The sequence below is a fragment of the Neodiprion virginianus genome, chromosome 2, assembly GCF_021901495.1.
Source record: "Neodiprion virginianus isolate iyNeoVirg1 chromosome 2, iyNeoVirg1.1, whole genome shotgun sequence".
In the NCBI taxonomy this organism is placed as follows: Eukaryota; Metazoa; Arthropoda; class Insecta; order Hymenoptera; family Diprionidae; genus Neodiprion; species Neodiprion virginianus.
In genome coordinates, this window is record NC_060878.1 from 25,149,720 (window position 1) to 25,165,112 (window position 15,393).

At 34.9% G+C, this 15,393-nt stretch overlaps 1 protein-coding gene across 3 annotated transcripts in view; it reads right to left on the bottom strand.

Annotated features, from left to right (window-relative positions):
- Positions 1-15,393, bottom strand: part of LOC124297587 (tRNA dimethylallyltransferase) — a 119,962-nt gene that overhangs the window by 40,846 nt on the left and 63,723 nt on the right. For all 3 annotated transcript variants that reach the window (XR_006906638.1, XM_046748774.1, XM_046748773.1), the window contains exon 4: positions 9,855-9,990. Coding sequence is in view for 2 of the 3 variants with exons in the window: in XM_046748774.1 (XP_046604730.1) it covers positions 9,855-9,990 (136 nt within the window). In the remaining variant the exon portion in view is untranslated. The remainder of the gene's footprint in view (positions 1-9,854; positions 9,991-15,393) is intronic.

Consider the following 15,393-nt stretch of genomic DNA (forward strand, 5'->3'; position numbering starts at 1 on the left):
AAATGGCATGTACGAGTAAAACTCCAAGCTTTTTTTACTGGCATAATATGTAACATGTAATTAACAAAGTTTAATGATAGAAATGTAGGGTTTTAAATTTACTCGGTAACTTTCCGGGCATTCGTTGCGATAACGTCGAAGACTGTGAGGCTGAAGTTAGTAACGTTGACGTAACGATAGATGGGAAGAAAAATTTATGATTGGACAATTTTGGGATGACTTTATAGGAGTTTGCTTTTCGGAATTGGTTTTATATTTTGTTTGTAATGATTTACTAAATTTCGAAGTCACGAAGATAATTAGCGATTTTTACTCAACACGCATCTTTACGGTAACGTTACTGAATTAATACTTATCAAAGACTGGGCTTTTTTAAAAAATCCCTCGAATACAACGCAATTCTTGCGATTAGAATTTAAAATATTTTGATAGTAGTTATCGTAGCATAGAAAACGACGTTCGATATCCAAATTCCAATTTGCTGAATACCATTACTTTGCAAGATATTTCATGATGTATTTCAATAGGTTTGTTTATTTTTATTTTTATTTTTTTGCTAATAAATGGCACAATCTAACGATAAATCATCGGATTTCACAGTGAGTGCGAGCTTCTGTTTTCTATTCTACCAGAATAGCTGTTGAATCATTTCACATTTCCTTCAGCAGCTCTCCGAAGATAACATAATTTTAACCCCGGTTAAACTTTACATTCAGGAACTTACCGAATAAGGTTAATCCAAAGAGGCAGAAAAATATTTGTGTAGTGAAACTTTTTGAATAGTTGAACTTTCACGCCGATGACAAAAATTTGGAGCTTTATTAGCCTGCCCCCTTAAGGGTGCATAATGGGAGGTACAGTCAGAACAAAAATATACCAAAACGAAAACATGAAATAATAAAAGTTTGAAAAGTTCAGTTGAAACGAATCAAGTTAAATCTGATGACGAATGAAAAATAAGTTCTTGCAACGCAGAAAAAGTTTGAAACGGAAAATTTCTAGTGTCAAATTCTTATTAGTAACAACATCACTACCGTAATCGCATTATTCTACTAATTTTTCGCCGAAAAATTCCTGTACTTAGTTCGTCCGATTTTAACGAAAAATATAGGTAATTTTAATCATAATTTAATTTCTTATAAATCGTTCGAAACAGATTTTTTCTTGATTTCGTATTGATTTATGGAGAATTCATTCATCATATTCAATTTATTCCTCGATTTATTCATATATTCACAAATAGAATCAGTTATCATTCATCAAAATCAAGCAAACAAAGTGAATTTTTCAGAGAAGAAAATTGCAATGTTATCAACACATTAATTAAAATTCAATGCGTTTACATTTTTTTTTTTTTTTTTTTGCATAACTAGGATTTTTTTTTAGTTTGATGTAACCTTTAGTGACGCTTTTAGACCTTCATTTGCACGTTTCTGCTTCGACACTTTTACAATCTGCCACATACATCAATACATCCTTAAGAGAATGCTGTAATCAGTTTTTACCGATCGCGTAAAATTTCACATGTTCTGACTATTACCCAGATTTACAAAGCGTCACTAAAGCAAAAAAGCTGAAAATAGCACTATTCTATACGCAACGTTGAGTATAAATATCCAACAAAAGTTGCCTCAAAATAAGCGAAACTTTACTCGGTCGATAAGGTGTGACTATACAATTCTCTTAAGATACAAAAGAATTAACGTATAGTGAAAATTATTGATTCGTCGTTGATATTGCTGTGCGAGAAAAAAAAAAAAAGAAAAATAATCTTACTGCATGAGAATAAGATGACGTAATATGATGTTTTAGTACGTATATGAGAATGAAATGGATTCACGAACATGGATGACTAAACAGAATTTCATTTCCAGCAGACAATGATACAATCATTTTGTTTCAAACCAAGTTGACAATTTACTATCTTTTCTACGTATTCCTAAAAAAAAGCTCCAGTTGTTTGCGGGTGATAGCAAGCTACGAAAAATCATAGGCGAAAATTGATATGCTTTCATACTAGCAATGTCAAAAATAAAAAAAAACTTACCGGTTGTTTCATCCGCATGAGAATAAATTTGTAAATGGGAGTAAAAACCAGTTTAACCCTTTAATACGTACATTTTTTCTTACGTGTGATTCACACTTCGCTGATTGTGAGTCTGAGCTCGAAATTCAAAAATTCATAATAGCGGGTCTAATATAGCGGACGTAAATTCAAACGGATTTTTTATTTTGATGAAATTTCATATTACATAATTTTTGGGATCACCGATTACGAATCTGAACTCGAGATACGAAAGTTCAAAACCGCGTATTCAATGCGGCGGACATAAATTGAAAAAGTTACGTGATTTCGATAAAAGTTATAGAACTTTTGGGATCACTTGTAACGAATCCGAACTCGAAATTCGAAATTTCAAAAATTCAAAATCGCGGTTCCAATATGGCAAAACAAACAAGAACATCAAAAAGAAAAACTTGAAAAAAAATTCTTTAAAACGTTACGATACGAATCAGGATTGCGTAAAAATTGTCATCCAAATTTTCGCGATAGATTGTCAGAAGATACTTTTTCCCTTATATTTTTTTGAGACTTGGAAATATTTAAGAGACCATGTGGTGCCAAAAAAAAAAAAAAAAAGTAGTGTAATAAATAAAAGTCTGTATAAAAAAAAAAAAAAAAAAAAAAAAAAGTTAACAAGAAAAGCTCTTCCATGCAAGAATGTTCGACGAACGACACTGTGCGAATACGTCTCGCTTGGCTTGCATGTAAATCCGCAATGTGCGGCATAGGCATACCGGGAAAACAAACTTACAACTTTGATAAGGCAGCCGAGTAACTTAGCCCGAGGGGCACTGCTCTCGTGATATCGTGAGCCACGTTTACGACTTTCCGGCTTAACCACAACGAGGTGCAATGCAATGCGGCGCGAGGCGGGCTGAGCTGCAAGAATTATTCGCGTATAACCGACGTAGGCAAGTCGCATTTATTCCTTCGCCAGACTTTCGCCCGCTGCATTGCACGCGCGCTCCCGTATTGCTATCACAAATTTCCCCCTCTTGCGCTCGTACATAAAAATAGTCGAGGAAATAAAGCAATGGACTGTCGATTTTTTGAGCAGTAAGACGGATTTTAATGCGGTTTTTTGCATTCGCTTCGTAAGAGCGCCTACAAACTTTGTGAACTAAATTGATTAATTAATTTTTTGAAAATGCATTACGGCATTAATAATATGCATTTTGCAAGTGCACTTCCAAGAGACACTAAATAAAAAATTTGCTACTCGGGGGTTTTTGGGGTCGCTGAACACGAATATCGCCACGGCAACCGTCTCCGAGGTACCTGGTGCCCAGGATGGACAGTATCAACGTCTTCTCTTAGAGTTTTGGCGAAAATTGTGATCGAATTTGTCGAAACTCGTTGCTCGGGGGTTTTTGGGGTCACTGAATACGAATATCGATACGGCAACCGTCTCCGAGGTACCTGGTGCCCAGGGTGAACGTTTCAACGTCTTTTTCTGGAATTATCTTGAGTATTATCATTTTTACCTCAATTAAAGTATATTGTTCTTAATTCAATCACAAATTCGATCACAATTTTCGCCAAAACTCTAGGAGAAGACGTTGATACTGTCCACCCTGGGCACCAGGTACCTCGGAGACGGTTGCCGTGGCGATATTCGTGTTCAGCGACCCCAAAAACCCCCGAGTAGCAAATTTTTTATTTAGTGTCTCTTGGAAGTGCACTTGCAAAATGCATATTATTAATGCCATAAGCATTTTCAAAAAATTAATTAATCAATTTAGTTCACAAAGTTTGTAGGCGCTCTTACGAATCGAATGCAAAAAGCCGCATTAAAATCCGTCTTACTGCTCAAAAAATCGACAGTTGGGCCGTTTTTAGTGCTTTATTTCCCCGACTAAAACGTGATATATACGCGCGCGCCTCGAAATTCTCAACATAGTTCGATACTTGAAGGCACACTTAACCGGGATCAGGAAATGTGTGATCTTGCAATAATTTAACAGTAAGAAAATATTACTGAATCTTTCGTATTCGACATTTTCGGTTGTAATTTAACCGTTTGTCATTTTTATTTGCAAATGGAATGTCTGGAACATCTGCTTTTGATGATTCCGCAATTACAGTCGGTGAAATTCGATAATAATATTGTTGAAAGTTATATTATGACATTTCGTACGAAAGAGGCCAATTTTTTTTTTTTTTTTTTTTTTTTTTTTGGATTTTGGGAGGTTAAACCGAACTTTGATTACATAGAACATATTTTCTCTAGAGATTGAACTACTGATTTTGTAAAAACAATATCTTGTAATATAAACAACTTGCATGTCTTTGTGTAAAAAGAGATTCGAAATAAAGTTTGCTAATTTTTAGTGAAATTCTGCAGCTGTTTATGAATCATCGACACTTTCGCCTTCGATTTTTTTTTTTTTCCACTTTTCTTCGTCTCCCCCTTCAGTTTATCTTTTCATCGCCAGTTTTGACAGGGTCTTGAATTCTGACAGTTTGAAAGACAAATGAAAGCAGCGACGACATGCAACGAACTTTTTCTGTCTTTCTTAATCTCTCTCTCTTTTTTTTTTTCATTTTGGCAAGAAATATAAATAAAAAAGCAATTTGAATTTTTGCCAAACTTCTGGAATACAGTCGATAAAAGTATTCTAAGGTCATCTTTACTTCTACCAACGCTTCGACGTTTTTGCTTTTGACTGCTGTTAGAATACTTAAAATTTGTACGCAATTGAAACGGGCTTTTATAAGTGGATTCATAAACAGTTGCTTGTTGGTCTGTTTTTTTTTTTTTTTTTGATCCATGAAAGGAAAGATGATCAAAATTCATTTTATATTGCAGAGATCTTCGTCGATCGAAGCGTTTCAGATTTTCATCTCTTCTTCAAACGAATCGTAAGAACTACGTAAGAAAACTACTGTTAAAAAATCTACTTCAAGACACGAAGTGTAAAATTTACTCAATGCTTCCTTTTGATGATATTTGTAAGCAAAGAATGTTTTCATAAATTATATTTTAAAACGTTTAAAGGATGAAAAAAATGACAAGAGTTCGACTGTAAAAAATTCTTCCAGAACTTTAACTTCGAGGCGACTAAAAAATAGATTGTCAATTATGAAAAAAAAAAAAAAAAATAGGATAAAAATTCTAATTCAAGTGAATAATTCTCAGCAGGAATAAGAATCTAGAATGATTGGACGATGGAATATTCACGATATCAAATTTTCAAAGAGGCAAAATTCTGTGTTTTAGAATTTCATAATGCAGAACATCGATGTAAGGAAGAGTCGAATTACATAAACAGAGAAATTTTTATGTACAGTTACTGTACAATCCTCAATTATGTTCATTTATTACCGTAAATGAAAAACATAATTCCAACTACAAATTAAACATAAATTTTGTAACTGTAAAGAGAAGAGATCTCTAAGTTTTACTGTTCTTCTTAATTCTAAATCGTCAGACATACACTCTATTTAAAATACTATGTGTGAAAAAATATTCAACTATACAGATTAAATGTTAAAAGCGTAAAGTTAATAACGTAACCGTATCGAAACGTTGAAACAAAAATTACTATTTCACACTTTTGGAATAATTAAAAAAATTGAATTTGAAAAATCTGAGTTTATTCGTGCTTTATCAACAATTTCCTAAATTTCAGATGATCCTCCAAGGTTACAAAATATAGAGTTTTTCTAAAGATGCATGCATATGTTTCAATAATAATAACCACATTCTTCAACAATTCGAACAATATCAAAACCAGCGATTGTCACGATACCCATTTTCCCATAATTTTCCAGAAACAAACTAAGATTGGCTTGCCAGGTCTCAAATAATATTTTGGTATTCCATACTTTGACCATTCTCGCGTATTCGAAAATGAAATATTCCAACCCTCCCATTTTCCAATCCTCCCAAATTTTCACCCGAATCCAATAAAAATTCCGTTCAATAATTAACAAATTATCAAACATCGACGCAGGTATGATAAAAGTCTGCGATACGAGGATAAAAAAATACACCGTCTGCAGCGGCTTGTTGCAGCCGCCAAAACCGGTCGGTGAAACTACCGCATTATACACACGAGGTACGGGAGCGCGGATACTTGCACGAGATACGTTGCGTTATATGCATGGTAATTTAACAGATTGGAATTTTCGCATTTGTCCGCAGGTGGGTCAGGCCGCGGCTGCGTTTATCGGTTGGTAATGCAGAGTGAGAGGCGAACCCGTCGTCTGTCCGTTGATTCGTCTGACAGTCCAACAAGCAAGTCGGCTACACTCTCCTCGTCTCTATCCGTTCCCCGGTCAGATTTCACGTCGGCTTATAATTATAACAGAGCCAATCTATCCGAGCCGAGCGTTGCGGCATTATAGACGCAAATGGAAACCTTGTTCGATTTTTGAAGGGTTAACCGTTACGAGGGAGTCGGACGATATCGCGTATAAGGAGAAAGTGCCGTGCTGCAGATTTTGCGCACCCGAGATTCCCGCTCAAAGATATTTACACCTAGATTCGACTGCTCCGATTAGTCGGAAACATTATTCTTATGTGACACGTATTATTCAGACCTCCGATATTGTTACGTATGAAACGAGATTCGAAAGTCGAACGGTTTTTCAGCGATTGGAAAATAAGAGAAAAAAAGAGAGAGACGAAAAGAAGAAAAAAAAAAAAAAAAAAACACCGTTCATTTGCGATTATTATTCTCAATCGTCTCGAATGAAATGCGAATCATTGTTTTAATCAATTGTCGAGTTCTGGATAAAACCGACCGCGGGATTATCGCGCTCTGCGTTACCGACCATCGCACGCTACGAAATAACGTTACACGAAATAACTCGTGTTTTATCAAAATGCTGTAACTCGCGATTGGTTTGTATGGAATTTATCAAACAACCAAGAGTCGACGAATTTTTCTGGACGTCGGTTGCAAGGAATAAATTTATATAGGTGATTTTTACGACGGGAAAGACGTAAAACGGTGAGATAATCTTGGTTCTGGCATTACTACTTGATTCTATAGACGAGATCGTAAAAGTGACAAGGAATGTGTATTTTTTATTCAGGGCATCTACTCAAATTCACTACTAAACAAAAACTTCCACATATTTCTAAAGACGATATTCACAAAGCACGGGTAAAATGATTCAATTTTTAGATGGTAATTGTATTTTCAATTCAACAGAGGCAGGACAATGTTGTTCTTTCCAAAAATCTTCCCGTACCTTTCCGTCTCTTTGGTTGTTCGATAATTGTTTAGAAAGCAGCCTTCGCTTAATAAAAAAAATTTCGTCGCGTGAAAACGTCCAATAATCTCGGAAGCGATTGATCAGAGATCGTTGATTCGAGTTCGTTAAATTTGTATGCGGAAGCTTTTCGTGAAAAGATTTGATTCTCTTTGTCGCGTCCCAAATACCACCGAACCAGCCAAATTTGACTCTTGTCACAAAGCATAGTTCAATCAGGGTCACATTTTCAAACGCGCTTGTGATTGACAAGTTTTCAACAAAAAAAATCACTTCCAATGTACACAGAGCATGCATGCCGATACAGCTAATTATCTGTTGACTTTTCGTGTGATTAGAAGGATGAAAGGCTTCACTTCTGTTCGGTATTACGAATAAATGTGACGTCACACTAACTCGGAACATTTACAACAGAATGAAGTTAAATAAATCGTCGCATCTTCGTGTTAATTAAATGGATTTCACGAGTGCGGGGAATCGTATATTTTTCTCAACTTGTAAAACTTGCATATTAAAAAAAAAAAAAAAAAAAAAAAATGTTCAACATGGAAAGTTTGATGATGTAAAAATTTAAAACCGTCCCGTTGTGACCGAATACGATAATATTGTACCGTCAAAGTTTGAATCTCTTTTGCAAAGTTAAATCAGAAACAGACTTGGCTCGAAAAATGTTGTAAAAAAAAAGAAAAAGAAGAAGAAAAAGTACTTCTCGGAATACACGATTATTCAAAATCAAATGTCGAAAAAAGTATAACGATAGCTGAACTTATACGTCACGCATACCATTTTGATTTCTCATCGTTTCGTTTCTCTCAAGCCCCCCCCCCCCCCCTCCACCATTTCGGCGGTAAATTTAAATGACGGTTGAAACGAACGCGCGTCGGTGCTTGAAATAATACGGAAGTTCAGTGACACCTCGTTCCGCGATGGTGACTTATTATTAGCCAGCGTGTGCCTCCGAACCTGACCTAGTTTTCTCCTGCGGGTTATTCCTCCTAGTGAGAGGGTTGGCCACGGCGAAAGATTTTTTTATTTTAGTAAACAAAACCAAAACGTCGGGTCAGGCACCTGTGCCTTGACGCAATTAGAGTCGGTCTCTGATGCCTCGTCTATTTTTGAGTCTCCGAAAATGAGTTTACTACGCTTTCCTTTTCGGTTTCTTTAAGGGAGCTTTCCAGTGTGACAGCCCAAAAAATCGCTGTTTTTCGCGATTTTTTTTTTTAAAGAAAAAATGATCTAATCGGTCTGGTTTTTTTTTTGTATATTAATTGGGTATTGAAGAATACTAAACAATTTTTTAAAGATCGATTTATTTATTAATTAATATCTATAAAAATGATGAAACAATTGTTACAGAAAATGCACTTGGATGTGGTGTCCACGTTGGGGGTCACAATTTTGATCTGAAACAAAAAACACAAAAAGATTATTGATCGGTATATAATTGGCTTTCGTGCTATGGAGGCTTTTTTCTTTTTTTTTCTTTTTGCAAAAATGGCGCCGGTTTGAACAAAAAGTATCGATTTTAGCATTTTTTTTGGCAGTTTTTTTTACAAAAAAATAGGAAGATGTCAAAAAAAAAAAAAAAGCTTCCATAGCACGATAAACAATGACGTTAAGAATATTGTGTAAAAAATTCAACTCGATAGCTTTAAAACTCTGCCCTCCAAGTTGGACACCGTTTTGAAAAATGCTGTTTCGAGAAAAACGCGTTCAAAGTTTCAAGTCAGGAAATTTTACATAAATCGTTTACTTACGGTCAATCAGCGATGCCAGGTCCGTACAATATCCCTTCTGCTTCTTCGAAAAGATCGTGCTCAATGGATTGTTCAGTCCGACGAGCTGTCCTCGCCTCTTTGCTGTCCAGGGACGCCTGGCGGTTTGCTTGGATGATGCGCGCATTCTTGTACTTAGCGGCGAAATCTGCGGCGCTCGGCCCTATCGTGCATCCCGTCGTCTCCAAAATTTTTAAAATTGGGTCGTAACCTTCATTGAAGGTGCACACAGCACACTGCGTAGCGATTTCTACTATCTGCTTGCCGCAGAATACGTGCTTTGGGGCTAGTTGCCACACACAGTGATTGATTGATTTTCAAGAATTTAGCACGCCATCCGCTTTTTTTTTGAAAATTGAGTGCGACAAAAAAATAAGTCGCGCGACTAATTTACGGCTAATTAACGGCAAATTATGCAATAGTCCGAATTCACATTTTCGACAATTGGCGAGCCAAGTTCATGTACGTGCAGGTAGGAACGAGACAATAGAAATAACAGTCGCACGGGCAGACGGCCGACGCGGCAGCTGTAGCGCTCCGTTGCCTTCTTCCAAAAAATGCTGTACAGTAACCGAAATAATCTGAATTTCGGCATGAAAATTTCAGAGAATATTCGGAAGAGTGTATACTATTCGATAAAGCAAAAAAAAAAAAATCGATTTTTTGAAAATTTCACACTGGAAAGCTCCCTTAAACTTCCGCCGTTCGATATTATACTTAAGTTTGAAGTGAGTTGAATTTTTTTCATCCCCATCGTTGATCTGGGAAGCGGATGACGCCGAATGACTCACCTGGTCGCATTGCAACCACAGTATGACGGAGTTGTGATAGCGAAGCGGACCTCCGAGGCCGGAACCCCCGGCAAGTTGCTGCTCCCTTAAAATTTCGGAATGTTTCGTACCAAACTGATCGAAGACCTGCAGCGATCTGCAAAATCGAAATTTTAACCAGGCATTAATTGTCGTGTCTAGTCGTGATTGACTCGGGTTTGCAGGGCTGTAGACGGAGCGGGGTTGAAATGTCGAATTTTTTTTATAACGAAACATCCAAGTTTCGAAAATTTAAAGTTCCGAAAGGCCAAAATGGCAAAAATTTCAAAATCTGAAATATCGAAATTTCACCACTTTCATCTTTCTTCGTGTTGGATTTTCTATATTTTTGCGTTCGGAATCGTGGTTATTCTGATTTTTCACACCCACTTGTTGATTAAACTACGCTGTGTGAGTATATTTTAATTTTCTGAATTTTACCCTATCGAAACTTTGTTGTTTTGCAAAAGTTCGATATATTCAATTCAAGTTTCGCCATCAAATACCTGATTCGGAATAAGACGCTTTGCGAACTTTTCAAATTCGAAACTTCATCCCCACCCTGGCTGTACGATCAATCGGTTATGGGATCGAACGATGGATCGATTAATTATTATAAGAAAAAAACTAAATCAAAGTACGGATTAACGATAATCAAGTAATGAAAGATACAAATTACTCGTTCTAAATATAAAAAAGGAAACCATTGTTGAAAAATAGCGATTGATCGGAAGAACATTTGATTGGAACCTTTGTTATAATACAGATTTGATACATCTACGCATTATTTTTGTTTATTTCATTTTTAATTTATTTTTTTTTACTTACCAAACATTCTGACTTCAGAATACGAGAAAAAAAATTGCCGAGGAAAATTACTACCTGATACCAGTAAAAATTTCGTAAATTAAGAAATTAAGAATACTCGAGTAATCTTGAAATTGTAGTAAGTATGATAAAAGGAAAAAAAAAAAAATTACAACAAGTTTATTTTTTGAAACAGGAAACCAGTTATCTGGATTGTCGGATGTTGCGTTAGCAAGCGTATCATAGCCAGTTTCCTGAATTGACGGAAGTTATAAGATCACGAATCAGAATGGCGAGTAACCGCTCTGACGATTGTTGCTCCAATTACGGATGTTAAAACTTAAAAAAGAAGCAAACAAACCAACGTACGCCGAAAGTACGTTGAAAATTTGAATCAAGGTCGTCGTGAAAATGACTACGTCATATTTTACTTGTTATCCAGGATCTTATAAAACGAAAATTAAACTTCTTTCGTCATTGTCTACAATTATACAATAAACACAAATGACACTCGAATAAAATGCTTGTCGGTTTCGATGCAATTTTCGAGTACTTTGAAAATTCATAACTTTTATCCTGGCTCGATACCAAAGTTGAATATAATAGACGAACTTTCCTGAAAATTTTTAGCAAATCGAAGTTCAAAGAAAAAAGTTACAGCTATCTGAAAATAGCGATTTTTCAAAAATCGATTGGCTTTTTGTGGCTGTATATTAAAGAAATAGAAGCAATTAACGAAATGTAGGCCGGATATCGATAGAATAGACCTCGATGAAAATCATCAGCAGTTAGTCAACCCTCTAGATTGAAAACTGTAGATTACAGAGCCTTTAAAAAAAACAGGTAAAATTTCGTTAAAACAGTGACGCAGTTGGAAGCTGGCCTCCAAGCCGGAGTTTGAACTGAAAATCTATTTTTTTCCTGAAAAATAGAAGGTCTACAGAGAAGAATACCGTTTCGAACGAGTCTCCAAGTTGATTAGAAGCTAAGATAAAAAAAAATGTTAAAATGACTAAAGGATCGACTTTTTTAAAATTTTTTAAATTTCTCCAGCGGCCAAATTTGATCGTATCGGGCTGAAATTTTCACGATCGTCTCCTTTTCTGCCGTACTTTCGAAGAAAACAATTACCATCAAAATCGCTGACCCAAGTGCGCACACTTTCGTCGAAAAGTAACGTATCTGCCCACCTATATATGTATACATACATAACATACAAGACTAATTTTTATTTTGCCATTTTTACAAAAAGTAAAATATACATAGGGGGGGGGGGAGGGGAAGGAAAAAAAAATCCGAAAATAATACATAGAGAAGAGCGAAAGGCCTGGAAAGAGAAGAAAAGGAATATAAACGAAGAAAATGCGTGAGAGCCAAAGTCTTCCGCGTATTACCCGCGATGGGAAATTGTTGGGCGGTCCGATGCCTCTGAACCGAAATAGAAAAGATGCGTGTTCGTCGGTAACCGTAGACGACGCCGGTTTCCGTTTCGTGTAGGAATATCACCAGACATCTTGATAAATCTTGCGAAGTAATCGGGAAAAAGGAATTTCCCTACTCAATTTTCACGTCCCATCGCACAACGAATGGTTATTACAGTAAAACCCAACGACCGGAAATCGCTGGATGACAATTTTCTTTCGTGAATATTCAACGCTTTTTATAACTTTTTTTTTAATCATCTCTTTCGTGCTTAAAATTCCGATAAATTTGTATTGTTTTATACGGTATTTTTGGAACGAATGTTTTCAGGCTGAGAATTTTTAGAAATTTCTGCAATCAAATTAGAAACATTAAATTATATGCTTTTCGATGTGATCGATGTATCAATTTTGAGTCACGATTTCATGTTGATAAAAATTTTTAATATGAAAAAAAGAATCATAAAACAACAATACCGAATACCGGAAAATGAATCAATCTACTCATTTTTAGCTGAAAATTGACCGAGTAACCATCAAGACGCAGATGTTCAGGAAAAAAAAATATGGAGATACTGCGCGATGAAAAATAAGTATTCATTTGAGTGAGTGAAGTTGAATTCTTGGAAGAATAATGAATTAACGATTTTTACGATATTTCATTATTTAGCGTGGATCAAATCAGACGATTTCAAATGTTTTTAGTATCGATTATACGGTGAAGATATATTTGGGGTCATTTTGATCCTGGTGTAAAAAAAAATGTCAAATTACGCAGGTAGACAAAAAAAAAAAGGTTTAAATTTTTTTTTTTTCTCTTTTATATTTAAATAGATATATTTTGATTCTATACATCGAATAATAACTAAAATCTCCATTCATTACCTCTAAAGTTTGCTCTTGTCTTTTTTACGTTGATAAATAACTTCGGTCAATACGAATTTTGAGTCTAGGTTCTAGATCTCAATTTTTGATTTCTTCCACATAGCTGATTAAAGAAAAAATAGTTCGATTGGATAAAATTGACTTTTTTTAAAAACCAGAACAATATTTCGTATTTAACAAAGAAAAAAAAATTACCTATATTCTCAAACATTTATTGTAAATAACAATTAGACGAACTTCGGTTTCGCATTTAGATGACTTTCGAATAAAACAGAAAAAATTTTGTATAAAAGTGATTCAAACGGAAAACAAAATTTTGTTCAACTGTCGTGTCCAATGAATATTTGTAAAAAAAATAGGTTATTTTTATTAAAATCCGAAATATCGTTCCGTTTTCTACAAAAGCAAACTTTACCCAATGAAACTATTTTCTTCTTTCATTAGTTACGGCGGACAAGATGAAAATTTAAGATCAAGAACCCGTACTCAAAATTCGTGTCCACCGGTGTTGTCAATATCTGAACGTGTGTCGTTCGAATTTGCTCAGACTTACTTTCGTTAAACTTAAAGAGATCCCCGCCATAAGTGTGTAGCGTTAAAGTCAAACATTGGTCCGCAACCGCAGGCGTGTAATAAAAATTTCGAAAGAACTTTCTTGCGATAGTAAGTTTCGTGGTTGGCGGTTAATTGAACGCCAGCAGCGTTTAAATAGACTTATCGCGGTTTGGGGCGGAAAAATAAGGTGGCGCAGTGTTTCCTGGAAACTGGAAGAAACCGGAAGTCCTTTGAAGATAGCTTGCTCACAGGCAATCGCTCGTACGGTACGCAACAAGATATCCTACATCGACCGGTACTTCCAAGGTTAGAAATGCGATAACAGTGGGGATGAGTTGGTGGAGTGGTGGTCAAAACTTGGAAGGATCAATATTTCGAAATTTGCAATAGCCGATGCATCGAAATTTGAAACATGCGGAAATAAAATAACGAATGATGAATTGTTCGAAATATTGATTTTCGAAAGTTCCACCGATTAGAATGACACATTTTTATTTCGAAAATATATTTTCAAGTCAGTTTTACTTTGACTAACGATAAGGAAGATATATGTTGTAATCAAAAATTAAGATCTCGAAGGAGCAAAATTTCTTGAGACCACAATAACGAAAAATTACATTTGTAACGTCTTTCCTTTGCAAACCACAATTTAGATATCGTTGAATTTATTGGAGGTGGAGGTGAAAAATAAAATAGAGAATGGCCGAATGATAGAAGGAGAAAAATGTCGATTTTTCAAAGACGCGAAAATCTAATTTGTAGTATTATACAAACTTGGAAGTTAACTGTTTAGAAACTCGATATACGGAAAAACGAAACTTGGAACACGAAAATCTAGAATCTGTATACGATTCTATATTATCGAAGCTATTTCTAAAGATTCTACATTTTGGCATTCTATAATTCTGACTTTTCTGTTGTTTTTTCTTTTTAATTTTTTGAAGTTGTACTTCTTTAGGCGCGTTATGAAAAACTGATGAGAGTGAAATTTCAAAATGCGCGCGCATCACTGTAATACAAAATTAACAGGATGAAGTTGCCCACTCAACCGAATTCATTAAGTCTCGAAAAAAAGCTAATGTTGGTACGCTTGTCGCCTCTGATCACTGTTTTCATATTTATTTATAATATTTATCCACATGGTTTTAGTTTTTACAGTCACAACACGTGTTTTATTTTAATACAAGTGCGAATTATATATGTGGCAATAAAATATATTCAGTAGTGATTTAAATTGAATATTTGGATTAATATTATTTACTATTTGTGAATATTAGTGAAAAAATTGTGCTAAAATACTTTTTCAAGTGCTCCAATATAATTGAGGTTAGTTATCCGTATGTATTATTTATTGATATAAATTAAAATATCATTATTTAATATAATTAATACTAAATATTATTAAATTATCGATGTTGAATATTTATTATTGGTTTTTTAAAATTTACAAAATAAAGAAATAAATTTAATAGAACATTTAATAAAAAGTTCGTGACAAAATTTAATAGATTATTTAAATATAATGTAAGACATCCGTTATTTGTTTTATTGTTTTTTAATGATGCCAAAGAAGTATAACTTCTCACGCGCGTACATAAGTACACGCACCCATTTTTTTCTTTTTAATTTTTTTAATTTTCATTTCCTACATTTCTCAGTCTTATAAATTAAATTTTCCTCCTAATTCCTGATCTTTTCACCTGCTTTTTTTCATATTTTGACTAGATGATAATAGGAGGATCCATCTTGCAAACGGCTGTTTCTGTCTATATAGTGTTCAAACATCGAACAATCACCTAACCGAGTGACTTATGAGGTGCTCAACCCGATAAGTCAAATCTATCAAACGCATG